We start from the raw sequence: 22922 nt of genomic DNA, 5'->3' as shown, positions 1-22922 counted from the left end.
AATCTAAAGAAATTTCGACAGACAGGGTAAGTATCTGTAGTCACGATAAAGTCGTGATTATTGAGAGCCAAAATATCTTCAATAATCTAAAACTGTATCAATTATTTCAATATATAATGAGTAGTGAATACAGGTAAAATGTAAATGTAAATATTTATCACAGGTACCAGGATTATAATTTAATACGCCCAGCAGACGCGCGTTCAGTCGTCTGAATGAATGAATGAATATATTTTAATTGCAGAAGCAAACATAATGCTATAGAAAAATAACATAATATACAATTAAAATAATGACAGAGAACAACACAATATGGTCATAATAAGCACATATTTACAACTGCTATGCAATGGTTATTTGTGTTCTTAACTTCCATGCCGCATTAAGAAATGTACACATTTTTTAAGTTAGACTCTTTGGGGTAGCCTGCAAAATAAATACCAGCTTTCAATTAGTTGGCTTTGAACAATAATATTTTGGTAAACACTTTAGTCTCAATGATCTAAAGGCAGGACATACAAGAACAAAATGATACTCGTTTTCAATACAATACAATTTTCTCTTACAATATTGTCACTTGAAACGACCAACTTCAATATTTTGTTTCAATGTTCCACTACGCAGTCTAGCCGTCAGTATATTACTATTAAAATCATACTTTAAGTAATCTTCTAAACAAAACTCATTTTTCAATTTTCTATATAAACACAATTTTTCACAACCGTTCAAAGTAGTAAACCAGTTCTGGTAGTACTGTAGCTAGTGATCATTTATACGACATTTTATAAATTCAAATGCAACATTAGTGTTCTCTTGATCATTCCATACATAATTCATACCTAGACTAAATAATAAATCACGAACATGTGATATCCAGAGTCTCTTTTTAAACACTAATTTTAATTAACTAAAGGTAATTTTGCATCTACTTTACTTAGATTTAAAAGTGGTTCACAGATATATCTGTTTCCGAACATCCACATCGTGTACGATTTGTAAATTAGAAAAACAACTCCATTTCCGTCTGGGAAAATTTGGGGAAAAAAGAAAAAAGCAAGAGAAGAAGAATTATGAAATATGTTATTGCTATATAGTGACAGGTAATAAAATTATGTTATGAATATTTTACACTCAACTGGTCCTTGATAAAAGTTTGCAAGGAGGAAGCGCTGAATTAACAAAACACGTGGGTCTAACTTTGACAGGTTCAGGTTGGTGCCCTCGCCGGCAGCGGCAGGACTCCCAATTGATAGAAACACATGCCTGCGGATATATGGGGTACGACAGACTAAATTTAAATAAAGATTTACGAGTTGATCACTTCATTTCTCTGTTAATCTAGACCTACAGCAGAAAATTACTACACGTATGTTTGCCACAGTTTAGAATTAATTAATTCATTACTTAGTTTCGGTAGTTGCGCTCCAGTTTCGGTAATGTATATATTCATGGGATGTATTCATTCTCGTGTGTAAATAGAGGTGGTGGTTAATGTGTATAAACAATCAATACTAGTGCATTGGATTAACTGATAATATATATACGTATGATATTCACACTGAAAAGTGGGTCGTCTGATATAGGAGGAACAGTACAGACTAAAGTAAAGTAAAGGACTGACTCACTGATCTTTTATATTGTTATCTGGTGTGATGATATGAAAAGTAGAGTATTTAATGAATAGATAAAACAAGCTGTGATCAATTGGTTTGTATTTTAAATGTCAAGTTTTAGGCTGTTGTGTACTAGTGCCCCCATTAAAAGCTATAAAAATTAAATGCTCCAGTAAAGATAGATTTTGCATATATCGCCTCGTATTGTGTTTTCGACCGTCTGACGTTTTCGACCTAATTCTACTTTCACTTCTCGTATGTTGCGCATGCCCGCATGACGTCATATTCGGCTGCTATACTTAGTAACAATAGCAAATGATACCACGTGGGATGAACATTTTTCAAATAAAGTTATTATATAGAGTATTTACGTTTTTTTATTTGATATCACATGTTTGTACCCTTTTCACTAATACTAGTTTTACCTTCCAAAAGAATCAGTCTAAAATATACGAATTTTCTATACTTATGGCAGAGGTCTTTTTGCATGCAAAGTTAACTTCAAGGTCATTAAGTCACATTGTCAACGTGTATTTGTTCCACCTAGCAGAAGTTCCAGTTGAAAATTTATTATAAACAATGTCATAATACCTGTACCTGTTGGAACAAATATTCTATACTATTTATTCCGTTAGGATCGTTTATTGTATTATTTCTTCCTGTGGAAATAATATTCCAGAATAGTTTTACCATTTGGAACTTATATTATGAAGGAACTTCTATTCTGTGACAACATGACTGTCAGGTGGTTAGTTGTAATACTTAAAGTTAATTTGAATACGGAAATACGCATGCTCCTTACAGCTTTTTTATACAGAAAAAATAAAATATCAGTTAAATTTTATTTACAGAAAAAACAGTGTTAGTGGAAATTATAGACAATACTCACCAACCTCACTTCACAATGGATTAACCAAAGTATTTAACAAAAACATGAATGTATACAAGACCATACAAGTCTTCCAAAGTGCCTCATTCTGAAATGTGTACAACTTGTCCAAAAAAGACATCAAAATAATGTTTTATATCTTATAGTTGTATATTTAACCATTTAATTCTTTAAGTCATATGTTTGATGGCCTCTAACACTTTGATATAAACTTTGGTATCAAATTTAAAACCAATTCCGAATATGTACGACATGTCGTTTCCGACTTTTGACCCGTTTTTTTAGATAGGTCGAAAACACAAGACTCTTGTTTTTGTCAACAGAGGTGCCATCGATCTAATGAACTCTAATGAAAAAATAAATTAAAGATCGAAATATATTTTGATACAATTATTTTATGCACAAGTATACATTTTGTACTAGTGACTCTCAAAATATTAGGTATGTCTATGTTCAAACATGTACATATAACAGGGAATTTCGGAAAAATATGTTAGTAGATTGAAAATACAATACTCGAGGATATTAGCTTTTTAAAATTATTGCTTCTTCTTCTGTGTATTAGCCTCCTTCAAGTAGGAGCACCTCCGAATTGAGTATATATATGCCCTTAATGCCTAATTAAAAAATTTGTAAACACATTATATTATGTACAGCACATGCAAATAAAATTGCTATCGTTACAATTTCTTCTGAAAAGAGTGGTTGATAACTTGATAGTAAAAACTATATTAATACACATGTACCTCGAGGAAATCAGAAATATTGAAAAAAAATAAAAAATTTCATGAGTAACACATGATTATTTACCAATCTGACCCAAGTTATAATCTAGGTATAGTGTACAGCTACATGTAGACCAGCTTGTATTTGATTTGATGAAAATACTTTACATGTATATACCAGAGTTGGGGTAATTGTAATTGAAATCGTTAATCAGCTGTAATTGATTTCAATTTTTCAAGTAATCATTGTAATCATTAATCAGCCAAAAATCTGATTACATGTAATTTAATTTAAACAATTACTTTTCAAAATACCCTGTAATCCTGATTACTTTATGATTACATTCTGATTACAATGAAAACAATCTTAAACTGTGTTTATGTTCAATAAAGGAGACTTTTTGTTATTTTATTTTATGGACTATGGCAGCCATCTTGCACGCAAAACCCCCATGGGCATTTTGAAAAGTTAGCAGGTATGTAGGTCTGCTTTGGAACTTTGCCGTAGAGATATGCTGAAGAGTACCAAATGTTGGGTTGGTATAGATAATACATCAATGGGCAACTATCTTCATTGTTCTTTATTTTTCAAAAGACATCTTGGTTTTGTTTGTTTGCCTAGCTTACTTGTATGAGGCCAAAAAAAAATATATGTCTGTTTCCTGCTTCCAAGGCCAAAAAATCAGGGTCGGTAGGTCGGGATTTCTTTTTTTTTTTTTTTTTTTTTTTTTTTTTTTGCACTTCCTGTCAGATTTGCAGTCGGTTATATGTCATGTTTGGTTAGGGTCCTGTACCCCAAAATGATTTAATCCCTTTAAAGAAGCTTTAATTGAATAATCATCCAAGTGCTGTCATTTTTAAACTCGCTAATTGTGGCACATTTGTGCTGGGAGCAGCCATTTTTTGTTTGGGCATAGTAAAATACTGATCTGGATCGGACCGGAAACGATTTTTTTTCCGGATTTGAATAAAAAGATCTAGGGTCGGGGGGTTTGAGTCAGGGTCGGTCGGAAACAGGAAACAGACATATATTTTTTTTTGGCCTGAGGTTTATAGTACCAGCACTAATCACTTCTAACTATTAAAGATCAAACGACCTAATCAACATGATAATTGTTATTCAATATAATCCTCGGTCATGCCTGACATATTTCATAAAAACAGCATGTGCCGATGAAAACCTCAATTACTTCTTAAATATTAAATTGATTTTAGGCCACATTTAAAAGAATTGTCTGTTTCCCCTCCCCCGGGTCAACCCTTTGTAAACAGACCAGGAAGGCAGGTTTTTTTGTTTTTTTTTAACTGGATGTGATTTTCATGTTCATAGCATGGTCACATAAATGGTTTGACTTGTCCAGTCCAGGCCACTTATCAGTTGTTTGTGCTCAATTTTAGTGTATTTATTTAGATTATCAATCCTTCTGCTTTCAAGCACTTTCCAAAAATGGAAACTAATTATTTATAGGAAAAAAATAATTTCGATTTTTTTGTGGAAAATAATTTTTTGACCAGGGGCTTATTTTTTACCCTGGTGGGGGGATCGGAAACAAACATATTTTTAATTTTGGCCTTATGATACAAAAATTATATGATGAAAAATTAAATTTTCTATCAAATACATACCTTCATCACTCACTAAAATATATATTTCATGTCCTGAGTGCACTTTGATTTTTATGTCCTGAGTGCACTCAGGAGGTCCTGACCTAAGAGGTGTTTATGACCTTTATCATGGCCATGTATTGAAGCCCAGTTGAACTGCCCTCAATGATTCTAAAACTTAAGTTTATAAACCAAAGTGATTAATGATACACACATGATGACACAAGCAGGCATGACAGGAAAAGGAAAAAAAAAATATGCAGATTAACAAATTTGAAAATTGTGGTACTTGTGATCAATTTATAACACCATGACATCATGCATGGTTGACCTGTTACCTGTCCAAACACCTACAGTATACATTACGTTTGTTTATATTTCAAAATGATGTTTAAAAAGATTGCAAAGAAAACCCAACAGAATTTTTAATGTAGAATTTATTCGTTGTCAAGTATAAATTCATAATGAGAAACAATGGATTATGACTTAAGGTATACAGTGCTTGTTTTAACTCATGCAAATAAGATGTGAATTATTACTATTTTGAACATCTGCTATGCTGACTTTCAGAATTAATGTTTATAGTGTCAAATATCACCTTCAATGGGATTACAGACATGACAGATTACCTGAATTTAATGATTTGTCCAAAAGGATAATAGAAAAGGATGATTTGATATTCATGATATTTTATCTTTTTAAAATTTTATCATAAATTTATTGCACAAAGCTGTCAACAATGATATAACTGTTACAGCTTTAACAGCAAGATATAACAATAATGTTATTAATTGTCTGTTAGAACAAGGTTTCATATAGATCGGTTCATCATATTGAAATTTTCTTAATTTCATGTGTAAGAATTATATTTTAAAAATATGATCACAAATTTATCGCACTAAGCTGTTTATAATGATTTAACTCCAATGTTAACAGCAAGGCATGATGATAATGTCATCGTTTGTAAGAACAAGGTTTCATATGGGAGAATTTCATGGGTATTTATTTATATTACAGTAATACAATATTATACAACCATACCAATAAATAATACAGCTTACGAATACAGACATGATTTTTTTATTTCCTATCTTCTCATACATCAATTAAGCACGATTTAAAGTGTGATTTTCTTGATCAGAGGTTTTACCTTGTTTAAAGGTGAGAACAACATGCTTTTTGATAGATTGATAACTATCTTCATTGTTAAATTATTGAGGCTTTGGGATTTTATTTTAAACTGGTGAATAAGTATAAAAGTTACTAAGTATGTAAATCTTACCAGATGAAAAAAAAACATTGGTTAATATTGATTTTTTCATGATTCTACTTTGAAACACTTATTCTGTTTAAATATATCTTTTTTTTACTAATGACTTTTGATTATCCTTTCTTAATTTCATTCTATTTTTTGGTTTTATAATTTTTAATGATATTGTTATAGTTTTCTTAACATTTTATCCAATTCCAAAGCCTTATCACTCTTTATTTTAATATCAATACCTCAATTTTTCCTAAACAAAAACTGACCTTGAAAAAATCGAGTCCTCCAAAAGATATATATGTGTACTTTGCAGAGAAACCTATTTGTTCCAAAGAAAGATAACTCTGCAAACCTTAAAAGTTAAATGGATATGAAGTACATGAATAAAGTGAAAAACAAATAAAAAAAACCTCATAGCTTGATTTTCTTGATATTAAAAGATTACAAAAAGATTTATTTTTTCCTAAATCTAAGCACTATTGATAATTTGTAAAATATATATTCAACATTGTTCAATAACAGTCATTATGGTACATGATGCACAACATACACCGCTTTAAAGTATCTTCAAGATGTTTGTTCTGAAAGGTCTAGCCCCTAGGGGTTCTGTGTTAGTACATCTCTGTAATAAGGTATCAACTTCTCCTGTACATACCGATCAACATCCGACATGAAATGGTTACATCCACATAAGTCCAACATCTGTAAATTAAAAATAGAATTATTTATGATGAATTTTAAGAGGGTAAATTTGAGCAAATATTAATCAATCTTGTTGCCCTTTTTGCAAGTTTTCATATTCATGATATTCTTGTTTATAATCTTTTTATTTTTTAAAACATTCTCCCTAAAAAAAAATACAACAGAAGTCCATATGGGACAGAACATACTCATTTAAATATGTTTTCTTAGCACAAATATCTATTCTAATAAAAATAAAAATTTGAAGAAAAAAGGTACATGCATATAATTTTAACCATAATTATGTTTATAACACAAACCTGGGCAATTTGTTTTTTTACAGCAAAATGTGCTGTCAATTTTAACATCAAATTATTTTTTTCATGAAAAATTTTGTAATATTTCTGAATTAACTCCATTTCAATGTAAGTTTGATCATATCTGATTTGTAACAAAACTTTGTTTTATGTAAAAGTTGTTCTTTGTGTTCACTATAAATAAAACTTTATATAAAAAAACATTTAAGGTGGTACCAAACTTAATATAAAAAACCATTTAAGGTGGTACCTAACACTACAGGGAGATAACTCTGTAAAGTCAGCTAAACGTTTTAATTACATTGTGTTGTAAAAGGAATATTAAGCTTCTCAATGATCAAAATTGGTGGTTGTCAAATTGCTATATAATCAGTGTAATTTTTCTGACAAAATGGTTGGTTATTTTTTTATTTTTTTTTTATAATTTTGTTTGTGTGAAAGTTAATACTTTGACAAAATTTTATGAAAATTAAACAATGCAAATTAATTTGAGTGAAAGTGTTGGGTACCACCTTTTAAAATACTATAGTGGAGGTAATGAAGATAAAATTGAGAATGGAAATGGGGAATGTGTCAAAGAGACAACCCGACCATAGAAAAAACAACAGCAGAAGGTCACCAACAGGTCTTCAATGTAGCGAGGAATTCCCGCACCCGGAGGCGTCCTTCAGCTGGCCCCTAAACAAATATTTACTAGTCCAGTGATAAAGAACACCATACTAATTTCCAAATTGTACACAAGAAACTAAAATTAAAAAAAATACAAGACTAACAAAGGCCAGAGGCTCCTGACTTGGGATAGGCGCAAAAATGCAGCGGGGTTAAACATATTTGTGAGATCTCAACCCTCCCCCTATACCTCTAACCAATGTAGAAAATGCTCATATGTTAAATTATATTGTTTTGCAATGTCAAAATATGACATTGATTTTGGGGAAAGATACATTTTCAACTGTAGTTTAACATGTATGACTCCTTAATGAGCCTCTAGTCATTGACATATATATAAGAAAGACTTTTTAATCTGGCTACTTTCAGATTATTTCTCTCTTTGCATCCTTCATTTTTTAACTGGATTTTTGTGACAAAAATGTAGGTTATTGATTTGGGGATGTACGGCGGGAGGGCGGCAACCAAATGTTGTCCGTGCATTTACTCATGAACCGTTCAACCAAAGCTTTTAAAATTTTAATATGTTGTTACTGACAACAAAATGAAGGTCAAGTTCAATAATGATGATTTTGACTTTTTTTCAAATAACTTACAATTCTGGCAACCAGTATAGGAACAGCTATGCCTACATGTACCCTGTTGTCTCCATTAATATCAGGAAGTCTAGCCACTTCTTGTTCAATGTCCTCACGTTTGATACTGTTCAGTGCAGACATGACATCAGGTAAAGCAGAGGATGCTGTATGGGCTAAATCCTGTACAAGTATTCCTTCACCAGTTTGTTTTTCTCTGTTTAGTGTGTCCAATGGAAATACTACCAGTTGCTTAAAAGATCTGAATATAAACATTGATCATGTTGATAAGTATATATAAGTAATATTAGTATGAGGCAAATATCAATGATACGGTCATATTAGGTTGGTATATATATTGGTATAATTTACTAATATTCGATTGTGTTTTCACTAAGTGCATCCAGAAATTTACTTTCAAATGTTTGAATTTTTTAACATTTACATTTAAAAACAGTTCTCACATAATTTTGAGAGTATCTTATTTTAAAGGTATCTGATATCCTGGAAATGCTAATATTAATACTTTTTTAAATTACTTTTCTTAAATTTTGGTGATTTAATGAAAATGTGTCTGATTTTTTGTTGTTAAGCAAATAGTAAAAATTTTAAAGGTCATGCAATTAAGTAGCATTTGATCAATGGTGTGGGGGTGGGGCAATGATATGATTGTTCTTACTTGCTAAGTTTTGAAACATCAAAGTTTGCTGTAACCAGGCAACCAGTCAAAAGTTTTTTAACAGATCCTGTACCAAACTGAAACAAAGGGTAAACATATTATGAATATATATAGCACTTTTAATTCTCCTTTTAAAAAAAACCTTAAATTATAACAACTAATTATGCTTCGATCTTCCCTAATGCCAGAAATATGAAAGTTAAAATGAATTCTGTGGATTCATTATTATTTGTTGGATACCAATTTTGGCGGATAATGTGTAACCTTGGAAATAATGAAACACAAATTTTCCTCAATTCACGAAAATTGGTATCTACAAAAATAAATAAATCCAGGTTTATGATGATGGTGGTTACAAGAGCGCAATTATTCGTAATGCATTTTCCATAGGGGACTACTAGTGTTCCGTATTTTTTTTCTCGAAGACTACACACAAAGTAGGGAAATACATATAGCAGTTCCTGTTACTAGAAATGCCAGTGTTGCATTACAACCAAAAGTATAGGTTCATGCAGCTCAAATTGACTTAAAATGCAGTTGAAAAAGATCGTCTATTTTTTTTGTCTTATGAAAAGGGCATATTTTTAATGGCTCCAACATGCAGAAATGGAAGATATTTTCTATACTTCGTAAAATGTTAATATGATTTCCCACAATTTTTAAACCTAATCATGCTAATTAGATTAAAGCTTTAGATTAAATGTAATTCCAATCCTGTATCAACCAATCAGAAGCCGTTTAGGATTCTATTCTGAGTAAACTTGCCGGTAACATATAAACAAATAATTGAGCTCTTGTAACCTGGTTTATCGTACCAGTCTAAATAATAATTTTTCTTCCTTTTGTATTACATGTATAATTTTGTGTCATAGTAGGTCTTTTTAATATAATAACTAGTGAACTATTAGTTAGGCAGCAACCATTTGATTTTCTGGGGGGGGGGGGGGGGGCTATGGTTTTTTTTGGGAAAAAAAGTTTGTTTCCAGTTTTTGGAGAAAAAAATAATTTGTTTTTGATTCTGAGAGAAAAAAAAATGTTTGTTTCACCCTCAGCTGCCACTATATGTAATGCTAAAATTGAAAGAAAAAAATTGTTTTCGACTTGTCGCGAAAAAAATAAATTGTTTTTCGCCACAGGCGGAAAAAAAAAATTGTCCAGAAAAAAAAACCATAGCCCCCCCCCCAGAAAATCAAATGGTTGCTGCCTTAATGACTCCCCTATTAATTAAAGGTATTGAAACCTTTGGATTATGATGATCATGGTGATGTCAGGAAATGGATTGTTGTTTAATTTTCAATGACAATTAATAAATACATGAATGTCAGAACAAGGACATATTAACAAGAATAATGTATAATATGAATGTAAACCCTGACTTTGTACTAAATAACCCCATGAGCCAGATGTTTAATGATATACCTCATCGGTAAGTACAATATCTCACTAAGAAATTTCCTCCTACTTGGACAGATTATTTTGATTCCAAGAAGACTTATTCAGGAACGTTGTGTGCTAAGTGAAGCAGCAAATAGCAAATTATCAAGTCTTTATGTTTTCCATTGAGATAAATGACTTTGGAAAACAATTTCACATTCAAACGGCATGTATACATGATATTATAGGGTTGTATAATAATCACCATAAATATTAGAAATAGTACATATATTTACACTGCTATCAGCCAACTTTTACACAAATATTTATTTTGCTTCATTTAATTGTATTTGTACATATAAATTGTCCTTTCACCCTGCTTCGGTTGAGCAAGCAGTAATGTGGTTATTTCTTATTGCCTCACAGTTCATGTAAGATTCCTCTTCGTAGTCTGCATGTAATCTAAAGCTTCAAGTCAGGCCCATAGCCAGGAATTTCCAAAGGGGGGGTTAGGGGAGTTCTTTGGACTCACAAACAAGACTTTAACAGTCCCAATTCGAACAGAACATTGACTTTAACAGTGCTTATTTGTTTTCAAGGGGAGGGGGGGGGGGGGGGGGGGGGGGTCATCCGCCCCCTGGCTATGGGTATGCAAGTGCAGTTTGTAAATTGAAGGATAAAACAAGATTTGTACAATTTCTTAAATATAAAATATATCAATCTTTCTTATATGTTCCAAAATTGCTGTACAAAGTCATATACATTTTATGTTACATAGATTATTGTTGATCAATCATCATCTCAACGAGATTGATTTTCTCACTTGATCCGTTAATGGTGAAAGTGAGAAAAGCAATCAAGTTAAGATACCCAATGATAATCTGTTTATCATTTTTTTACGTGAGCCCTTAGTTTCTAGCAATAATTTTTCATATCACTCTACTGTGCTGTGAAAGGAAATTATAAGTTGGTAAGATCAAAAGAAAATCTCTTAAAATAGCAATAAATGTAAATATATAACAAGCTGAAAATGTATTCTTGTAAGTCCTGGAATATGGTACATGTACCAATGAAAATAAATAAATTCTGAGTATATGCTTGCTTTTATCCCCTTCATTGAATAGATGTCACATTGGCAATCATAACACATCTCCTTATTTTATATTATTATTTTATCTATGATAATTTGACTTACCGAATGCCCATTTGCCACATCATTAGCTATCCTAGCAACCTCTTTACTCTTTGTTGTATGGTCCCAAACAAAGGGGAGACTACTGCCTGCCATGTAGTCTGTTAAAAAGGCATAGGTGTACCTGTGAATTACAAAATGTACCATGTTTAATTCTTACTTCAATATACATGATATATTATCATGATTATACACAAGATTGATTAATTGGTGATTGTTTTAAAAAACCCACCCCCACCTACGCCCTTTGATCCCCTAATTATACAGAGAAGCTGACAATGTTCATTTGTTATACCAAAACTCTGAAAGACTGGTTACAGGGTATACATGTACTATTTTACCTCTGTTTGGCTACATGTATATATACAAATGTATGTCTATCAATCAGCTGTCAGTTTCAAGAATTTATGTTGCATTTCCAGAGAACTCTAGAAATTTGTTACCAGTTTTCATGTGAACAATGCAGGTTAAGATTTATGGATTCTTAAAACTTCCTTTTCAAGTACTTGCATATATTCTAGCATATTTTTGTCATTATTTTCAAAGTTTGTAAAGAAATACTATTACTCTATTTAATATTTAATTCTATTTCCTTTACCTTCCCATGAAGTGCAAGTTGGTACATCCAACTAACCAGGCCCCACACTGTGCAATTAGAGTTTTGCCAACCCCTGGTAAACCATGGAGAACTGGCAGGTTGAAACGGCCGATCTCCTTCAAGAACTTCTTATACAGTGTCATTGCATACATGCTGCTCCAAGCTAAAATGGCGGGTCCAAAGTTGCTGTCGAAGATGGTTGATGATGTTGTCAGAAATTGTTTAAGCATTTGTATATCTGGGGGAGTATTGATTCTATGTTGCAATGCTATGTCTGCTCCATTCTGGTCCGGCCATACATAGACACATCTATCTGGATTAACCTGAATGAAATTGAAATCATACAACTGTTATTCACCAAAGAGATTACATTTACAGCAACAACAAAATTAGTTTACAGTTCACAAGCCTTTCTTACATAGACATTAATAGAGGAAAAGATAGTTTAATAATATTTCATGATGTACTTTTTTAGCTCACCTGGCCCAAAGGGCCAAGTGAGCTTTTCCCATCACTTGGCTTCCGTCTTCGTCGTTAGCTTTTACAAAAATCTTCTCCTCTGAAACTACTGGGCCAAATTAAACCAAACTTGGCCACAATCATCATTAGGGTATTTCGTTTATAAAATGTGTGGCATGACCCCGTCAACTAACCAAGATGGCCGCCACGGCTAAAAATAGAACATAGGGGTAAAATGCAGTTTTTGGCTTATAACTCAAAAACCAAAGCATTTAGAGCAAATCTGACATGGGGTTAAATTGTTTATATGATCAATACCTATCTGCTCTATAATTTTCAGATGAATCTGACAACCTGTTGTTGGGTTGCTGCCCTTGAATTGGTAATTTTAAGGAAATTTTGCTGTTTTTGGTTATCATCTTTAATATTATTATAGACAAAGATAAACTGTAAACAGCAATAATGTTCAGCAAAGTAAGATTTACAAATAAGTTAACATGACTGAAATGGTCAATTGACCCCCTAAGGAGTTATTGTCCTTTATAGTCAATTTTTAACAATTTTCCACTGAAACTACTGGGCCAAGTTCATTATAGATAGAGATAATTGTAAGCAGCAAGACTGTTTAGTAAAGTAAGATTTACAAACACATCACCATCACCAAAACACAATTTTGTCATGAATCCATCTGCTTCCTTTGTTTAATATTCACATAGACCAAGGAGAGCGACACAGGCTCTTTAGAGCCTCTAGTTTTACATGAAGATAATTATTTATAATATTTTTTCACAGAAAAAAATATTGCTAGGAAAAGAAATCAAGATGTTTACTAGCAGTTGTATGATTATTCAATTATGATTCATTTAAAATGGAAAATCTCAGAGTCTGAAAAAAACCATGAAACATCCAAAATTAGTCCAAAATTGTGTTACAGCAGATTTCAGTCAGTATGTTGCTAATGGTAATATCTTTGGTTAGCTTGCTTGTAAGCTGAACCGTGAAGTCATTGTTAGGCAAGGTAAACTTCCCTCCTTTTAAAGTAGATTAGTCCTACAGAGAGATAGATTTTTTATCTGTTGGGCTAGTCTACTATTAAAGGAGGGAAGTTTACCTTACCCAACAATGACTTCACGGTTCAGCTAACAAGTAAGCTAACCAAAGATATTACCATTAGCTACATACTGACTGAAATGTGCTTTAATCTTCTTACATGTCTTAATGTCTCTTAGAGCAATACTTTTATTTATTTGCCTCTTTAGAATATAAAGACCTTTCATTTTCATTTTTTGTACACCAAAATGATAGTAACAATAAGTCATTGGATGAATTTCCATTGTTAAGTACCCTTATAACATGTATAACAAATCATAATATTTTGTTGTACACTTTTAGAAAATATTACCCATAATGCATTAGATTCTTAGACAGCAAATTACATACCATAGTTGCTGTGATGATGTCAATGATCTGATCTGGATTAAAAACCACATGGACTCCATCGTCCTGCAGACCAGGAGTTAATACCAACTGCTTTCTATAATTTACCTCCTGTGGTCTAGCCTGTCTTGCCAATTTTCCCATAAGAGGCACAAGGTGTCGTCGTGATAAGAAGCACATCAGGCCTCCATGTTTAAATGAGCTGCTAATTGACACATGAAACTTTTTTGAAGTGTTCAAGTCACTTGATTTGAAGGAGGCCTCTCTGAAAAGAAAATTAAATTTATAAACATTTATTCAGGAATATATATATATATGTACAAAGTCAAAGTGCAGATCCAGGATTTGAAAAAGAAGGAGGGAAAAGGTGGGGGATGGGGTGTAACCTTTGAAAAAAACATATGGAATGATTAAAATGTCCATACATCAATCTTACATGTTACGCTTAAACTATGAGAGGACAGGGAACCTAACACCTAATAAAGGCTTTAAATTATTAGGTGGTTGGTTCCCTGTCCTCCCATAAATTCGACCCCCCCCTTTTTCCTTGTTTATAATGCTTCTTTTATGGTAAATTTATATGAATTAATGCATTGACGGAAACACCTTTTGTCTGAAGCAAAAATCTACATAACATCTTTGCTTAAAATGAGTGCATAATCAATGCTTTTACTATCCTTTAAAATTACCAAAAGTTATGAAAATTACATTATGAATAATTATTACTAGGAAAAAACAATTTGACAGCTTCTATTTCTTTACATTAAGATTTTTTTCCAGAAAGGTTCAATGCAAAAGTTACAGAAATTTCAAAATTATTCTTAACTAAGTATTTTGTTAAAAATAAAATAAAAATGCAATTCAAAATTGAAATGTGATTTCCTTTTGTAATTCACTTTCTTTCCTACATTTATCTTAAGGTCCCCCTAACAATAGTTGTGTTCCCTGCTTATCCTTAATTTTCATGCCTGCTCTAACACAATAGATATAAGAAGATGTGGTATGAGTGCCAATGAGACAACTCTCCATCCAAGTCACAATATATAAAAGTAAACCATTATAGGTAACTGGTATGGTCTTCAACACAGAGCCTTGGCTAACATTGAATGGCATGAATAGCAAGCTTTGAAGGGCCCAAACATGACATTAGTGTTAAACCATTCAAACAGGAACACCTGTCAATGCCTGTATGAAAATGAAAATATCCATCAGAAAAAAATTATTGTATATATAATCCTGACCTAAAGTTTTCTCACTTTATGCCAGGAGGTACATGTAGGAAACAAGTAATTATATATATGTATATTTTCTTTACCTAAAGTATGTTTATATTTTTTTATGTCATACATTTGTCACTGAATTAGTGTAGAGACCTCTTTTGAATCTCTCAAATTGACAGAAAAAGCTGACATACATGAAAGGAGTTCAAAAAGAAGACATAGAAAAAAGTCCTTACCCACTAACTCCATCGCTTCTTGTCACTTTAACTATATACACAGCCTCCCGTTTATTTGAAACTTGATGCAGAACCTCCAACACAAAGTTAGACTTGAATTGCCAGGTCTTTCCCATCTTGACATACAACCCTCCATTGATTTCTCTGATGTTATCCATTGAGGAGAATTTCTGAACTACTTGAGCTGTTTCTTGACCACTGATATTAACTAGATTCTTGCCTTCAGGGAACTATATGGTGAACATTTCTTAAATATACAATGGACCTGTAGGCAGTTTTAACATCCCAAATTTGAATGAAAAACTACAGGGAGCCTAACACAAAATATGCAGATGTCTGTTTTAATATATGTGTTGTATTTAACACCATTTGACTTCAAACAATCAGAACAGGAAAGAAGTCATAAAACATTTGAGATAGTAAACCAGGAAAGTCAGAAATCTAAACATGACAGTGTGAGCTGGCAGGGGGTCTGGTATAATGAGTGTACATGTTCTTATATTGTAAATTACAATTTACATACCTGTTTTAAATCATCCTTGCACTAGTACATTTGTACACATTGTACATGTTGTATAATTTGAATATAAAATAAAAGATTTCTAGAACTAATTAAATTGAGATCTTAAATGTGTCCCATTATATTAATTTTAAAGTAATAAGAAATACATATAAATTTGTACCATATTTATATATAAATATGTTTTTATTTCTACTTTAAGATGTTTAATACTAGTAGATGATCTCAGATAAAAATACAAATAAATATTGATACTTACAAATTAAACTTATCATGTAGCATTCAACAAAAAGATAATTAATAAATAGAGAATATCATATGACGTTTTCAATATCGCATCCGTATCAACCCGAGACACCAATATAAGGCTTAAATTAAAATATTGTTTGTTTGCCCTTTACCGACCGACCCTATCAATTCGTTCCGCCTGAAAATCTTTTATTTGTATTTACCAGCAAGATTTTATTTTATTTTATTTTTTCGTTCCTACCAAAAATCTTATATTTGTATTTCCCGCTCAAAACTTTTTTACCGGAATCCTCGGGTTTTATCTTTACGTGTAAGGTCCAGTCCGTTTGGTATCACCTGAGCGTTTGACATGAACACTTGCATTTGAAGTTTCAAAGCATCTGTTTGAAATCGATGTTGAACGCTTTCTGAAATCATGATATGAAGTACGTTACTCTGTACCTTTAAACTTAAAGAGCAGGGTTCATTTACAAAAAAGTTCGTTTGATACAAAAGTATTAACGTGTGTACAAACTAATTTGTAAACGGACGTTGTATTTTATGTAGGGATGGCCTTTTGTAATCCGCATATCAGAATGATTATGTTAACGATGCCGCTAAATTATTTATATCTGACATGAACCAAAAGTGACAAAGCCTGTAAAGTGGAGAATATCTGGCAGTAAAATCGCCAAGTTTTCCATACAGATCATTTATAAATGTGATGCAAAATACGTGACAATTGAGTTTTAAGTCTTATAGCATTTTTATTGGAAAAAAAGGCACACACGAAATTTGTAACACTCTAGGGACTTTTTCTACTAGTAATATATGTCTGCCCGGACATTATTTTACCAGTACAAATTTATCTCTTATATATTTTTTTTTCAAAACTAATAGTCCCAGCGGAAAACTTATTTGCAAAAACAAAACGGACAAAAAATGACATTATGCAGATTTTGTATCTATAAAATAAAATATTTTACCTACTGCCTACCCATGACAAATAATATACCGAGCCAAGTTATTTTTTTGGGGAAAAAAATAAAATATTTTACCTACCTACCTACCCTGTTTCAAAACATAGGGTCGGAAAAGGGCAAACAAACAATATTTTAATTTAGGCCTAATCCTAAGAGCTCTGCTAAGGGTTGATACGGTGTGTGATATTGAAAAAGCCATATCATATACACTTTATTATATACATATACCTCAAATAAAAGTTTTTTATGTGACATGACGTCATACAGATAAGGAGGTTTGAAATGACATAGGTTTGACTTTACGTCATACAGATTAGGTTTTGATGGAAGCCTTTGCAACAGTGACTGCAATCGATGACGTGACGTCATACATATTAAAGGTGTGATAAAGCTTTTGCAACCGTGCTGATATCGATATCATCACGGGTGGCTGATACAGCACGCTTGCCATTGATTGTATTACATATACAATTTATCTGTATTTACTTCTAAGTATATAATAAATCATATTATTGTATAGCAATATAATATTTCCCACAGAAAGTAACCAAGCAAGCTCGTGCAATATAAAATTCTACTCAGGACAATATTCCCCAATATTCATGCAATAACCCTATAATATATCATAATATAAAGTAAAAAAGATGGAATCAAATATTGTCATTGAATATAAAATGAATAGACCCTCATAATTATGTTACCTGTTGCATGAAGAAAACAAATGATTAATGGGAGATAACTCAGCTTTAATCTGTAAATTTCCAATGAGTTTCAACCACCATCTCTATCATATTATTCTAGGCTCTATAAAAGTTGTCACATTTAATTACAGGAAAAATAACATAGATTTGTTGAAAATTTGCCTATATATAGAACATACATGTGAAAAGTTTTAATTGAGTGAAATTTGAATGATAAATTAGGTTACAGTTGAAATAAAAAATTAAAATGGGAGACAAAAATTTTTAAACAGCTCCACCAGTAATTTTCCAATAGAAAGATGCTTCTGTATTTTTATTGTGATTAATTGGTAATTACTTTGAGAATATGGTGGAATGTAATTCTGTAATAGGAAAATCAATTTATATATGGTAACTAACACATGACTTTATTTAATGCATGGTGATCATTATCAAATTAACAACAAAATCTTCAAAAGAGAATCTGCCAGAATATCAGGTTGAATTTTCAAACTGGAAAAATGGATTCTGGGAAGCACTTTTAAGTGGTAGGACAATTACAATATTTGGCTGGTATATATATATGGGGGGGATTCCTAACCCAGGACAAAAGGGGGTTCCAACTACAGGTCCCCATTCGAATGCTTTGATAATCCCCCCCCCCCCTGGATCCTCCACTGTTGGCACATCTTACTTCCATAAAGATTATTTAGCCATTTTACATGTTAAAATTAGTAGTTTATAATTCAGTTTAGGAGAACCACTAGTGGTAGGTCAATGATATATCTGGTATGTTGTTGTATTAACATCTATAATACTAAAATTACGAGGTCCAATTTGTCAGCCGTCATCACGTGAAAACCACGAATCAAAGAATTCAACTTTATATACAACTTATATAGTACAAAGGTGTAGATTAAAAATTACACCACTCCAGGCCCTTTTGTTTTCCACGTAATTAATATTGCCAATAATTAAGAAGTTCCGGGTGGAGTCCGATACCGATACCAATAGTATAATCACCTGTTACTTATTACCTTATCTGTACGTTCCGCATCTGACAGGGGCACCACCAAACAGTGTATGCAGGATTAATATGCTATATACACGGGTCATTATCACAGGATTGACACTACTAAATTGACAAATTGTTACCTATTGTAGTATTATAATCAGTAAGACTTTCTAAGATAACAGTACGAATACTAAAAATCTGGACTATTAAGGTACAGTTTTCAATTTGTTAGAGGGCATGAGTGACGTAAAACAGCGAATCAAAAAATTCAACTTAATTTATAACTAATATAGGACAATGCTGTTGATTAAAAAATACTCCATTTCAGGACCTTTTGTTTTCCAAATAATTAGTATTTTTCATGACCAATAATTGATAAGTTCCAATTCGATGGGTTCAAACAGAAAGATTTGAAAGCATAGAAAACTGTGTATCTTATAATCGGCATGATTTTATCAGATGACAATACTAATACTAAAGTAAGGCTTGCGCATAGTTATAATATACTTAAATTCAGTCACGGACCTGCTATGTCACGGGTGTGTTCTAGTTGACCCTTATAATTCTCATTTCCATAGAAACTATGTGGCGGGACTCTCTCTGTCATTGTCTATTGTCTATGAAACTTTTGATTAGTATACATGTTAAAGTTTGTGTTCAGGACACTTTTAAGAGAACACATTATTATAATTCAATTGTATAGGGTATGCAATGGTATTGTCATTGACAGTTGTTGTTTCCATGGGGGTTATTTTGGACTTGCATCTTCAAATCATGGTTCATTGACTTTGAATGGTAAGCATGGTTTACATGCCTCTCTAATTTCAACATTTACATTATACTATCAAAATTACATAAATATGCAATAGTTAATCATATATCCCTTTGTCAATAAATAATTTAATATATATCGTAAAAAGTTTTACATATTTCTCAATTCAAAGACAATAAAACTAGATTAAAATTGAATATCCATACAATATACTTTACATACATAAATAAAATATGCATAAAATTAGCATTTGTTATTTGGGAATTAAAAGTTCGGTTTTTAGAATCCAAAATCGTGAATAAATTCCATAAAGATTCTAATACATGAATTGATTTTCCTCAATAAAAGGAGATATCAATATTTGCCCTTGATCATGTTGATAATGTTGGTTATACACCTCAGATTTTATATGAGTACAAACATAAAATTGCAATGTTATCAGTACTAACGTCTTTTAATCACTTTATCAATTGCAGATAAGAAATAACCAAAGCAAATATTAGGGAGGATTGTAGCCTTTTGTAGGTGGTGTTAGTCGTCTAATACAGGTGAGTTACGTTAAATTATTGTATATGTATGGTCACAGGTAAATAAATTTTGTTTCTATTTTTTTTTTAAGGTAACCAATAAGAATATAAACAAAAAAAGGAATTCTTCAATTTTTGAATGTTGCTACATGTACTGTAAATTCAGAAATTATTGCGTGCATTTATTATTGCGATTTTGTCATTTTAGACTTAAATGCGATTTTAATTTTTACGTTTTTGAGAAAAATCCTGTTAAATTCATATAAAATATTTGAAAATGCGAGTTTAAATTATTGTGTTTACAACTCAGTCGCATTTTTCGCAAAAATAAAAACCTCGCATTAATTTCTGAATTTACAGTATATGTATATTGCTATTTTTAAAACAATCAATATATATCATGTATATGTGTTCCCAATGACATGTCAAGGCTAATGGAGGTATCATCACAGTGGCGGATCCAGCCATTTGAAAAAAGGGGGGGTTCCAACTATATGTCCCCATTCAAATGCATTGATCGTCAAAAAAAAAGGGGGGGAGGGTGTTTGGACCCCTGGAACTCTCCCCCTGGACCCGCCACTGCATTATAAAAAGCTCAATTCATATAGAAATTCAAATTGACAATTTATCTAAATCATGCATGCATAGTTTATTTTATTTGTCCTAAACCATTCTTTCATAAATAATAAAGTAAGTAAAGAAAGGTAAATAAAATCCAATGAAAAGTTTTCAAAAATGTTTATCTTCTCAACTTAAAGTATATTTTTCTTGTTTTATCTATATCAAAGAAACCAGAGACATAATATATGTCTCTGAGGAAACAAAATGTTTGCATAATTCAGATGTTTTCTATATTATTAAAAAAGGTTTTATCTACAATTTAGAAAAAAAATAGAAACATACTTTTAAAAGCTTATTATAAAAATAATATTTTCGCTATTTGCAATCACTTTTTGAGCTCACCTGGCCCGAAGGGCCAAGTGAGCTTTTCCCATCACTTGGCGTCCGGCGTCGTCGTCCATCGTTCGTCGTCGTTAGCTTTTAGAAAAATCTTCTCCTCTGAAACTACTGGGCCAAATTAAACCAAACTTGGCCACAATCATAATTGGAGTATCTAGTTTAAAAAATGTGTGGCATGACCCGGTCAACAAACCAAGATGGCCGCCACTGCTAAAAATAGAACATAGGGGTAAAATGCAGTTTTTGGCTTATAACTCAAAAACCAAAGCATTTAGAGCAAATCTGACAGTGGGTTTAATTGTTTATCAGGTCAAGATCTATCTGCCCTGAAATTTTCAGACGAATCAGACAACCCTTTGTTGGGTTGCTGCCCCTGAATTGGTAATTTTAAGGAAATTTTGCTGATTTTGGTTATTATCTTGAATATTATTATAGATAGAGATAAATTGTAAACAGCAATAATGTTCATCAAAGTAAGATTAACAAATAAGTCAACATGACCAAAATGGTCAGTTGACCCCTTTAGGAGTTATTGCCCTTTATAGTCAATTTTTTACCATTTTTCGTAAATTTAAGTTATCTTTTACAAAAATCTTCTCCTCTGAAACTTTTGGGCCAAATTTATCCAAACTTGGCCACAATCATTATTGGGGTATCTAGTTTAAAAAATGTGTGGCGTGAATCGGTCAACCAACCAAGATGGCCGCCATGGCTAAAAATAGAACATAGGGGTAAAATGCAGTTTTTGGCTTATAACTCAAAAACCAAAACATTTAGAGCAAATCTGACAGGGGTTTAATTGTTTATCAGGTCAAGATCTATCTGCCCTGATATTTTCAGACGAATCGGACAACCCTTTGTTGGGTTGCTGCCCCTGAATTGGTAATTTTAAGGAAATTTTGCTGTTTTTTGTTATTATCTTGAATATTATTATAGATAGAGATAAACTGTAAACATCAATAATGTTCAGCAAAGTAGGATTGACAAATAAGTCAACATAACCAAAATGGTCAATTGACCCCCTAAGGAGTAATTGTCCTTTATAGTCAATTTTTAACACTTTTCATAAAATTGGTAAATTTTTATTAACATTTTCCACTGAAACTACTGGGCCAAGTTCATTATAGATAGAGATAATTGTAAGCAGCAAGACAGTTTATTACAGTAAGATTTACAAACACATCACCATCACCAAAACACAATTTTGTCATGAATCCATCTGCTTCCTTTGTTTAATATTCACATAAACCAAGGTGAGCGACACAGGCTCTTAAGAGCCTCTAGTTTTTTTTAAAGGTTTTCATAATGTGCACAAAAATATAGCTGATGTATTATCTCTTGCAAGTCAACACTTTTCTAATTTGAATCCTACTGCTGTATTTTCATACTACATATACCATAGATAAATATAAATATATGGTCATCATAAGTTGTTTAGGTATTCACTGTGAAAAATGAAACAAAGATTATCCATCAGTAAAAACAATTTTTAGACAGATTCTGTCCCCTTCCTTAATTTTTTTTTCTTTCTTATACCTGTTAAACAATAATTTACTAATCCTTAAGAATACTATAATTCATGCATACCTAGAAAAATCATCATTATAAGATTTCACATGCTTGTCTGTCTATTGTATTTATAACTGCATCAAATTATATAACCATCTGCACCTTCGGAGGTAATCATGAAGATTGTTCAGATAG

The 22922-nt window shown here is 31.8% G+C and overlaps 2 protein-coding genes across 4 annotated transcripts in view; one reads left to right on the top strand and one right to left on the bottom strand.

Moving 5' to 3' along the window:
• The first annotated feature begins 976 nt into the window (after window positions 1-976).
• LOC134697231 (beta-1,4-mannosyltransferase egh-like) overlaps window positions 977-22922 on the top strand; it is a 33187-nt gene continuing 11241 nt past the window's right edge. For 2 of the 3 annotated variants that reach the window (XM_063559373.1, XM_063559374.1), the window contains exons 1-2: window positions 977-1100; window positions 20208-20279. The gene's annotated coding sequence lies outside the window, so the exon portion shown is untranslated. The remainder of the gene's footprint in view (window positions 1101-20207; window positions 20280-22922) is intronic. The other variant, XM_063559375.1, reaches the window with a different exon arrangement.
• On the bottom strand, window positions 9014-15691 carry LOC134697832 (uncharacterized). The gene is made up of 5 exons (XM_063560119.1): window positions 15534-15691; window positions 14081-14342; window positions 12182-12504; window positions 11587-11707; window positions 9014-9094 (listed from the first exon to the last, which is right to left on the bottom strand). Exons 1-5 carry the CDS (start codon window positions 15689-15691, stop codon window positions 9014-9016), a joined length of 945 nt encoding a protein of 314 aa, XP_063416189.1.

Source organism: Mytilus trossulus, chromosome 14 (genome assembly GCF_036588685.1).
Source record: "Mytilus trossulus isolate FHL-02 chromosome 14, PNRI_Mtr1.1.1.hap1, whole genome shotgun sequence".
NCBI lineage: Eukaryota > Metazoa > Mollusca > Bivalvia > Mytilida > Mytilidae > Mytilus > Mytilus trossulus.
The sequence above is the reverse complement of the archived record's forward strand: the minus strand, read 5'-3'. Positions and strand labels throughout refer to the sequence as shown.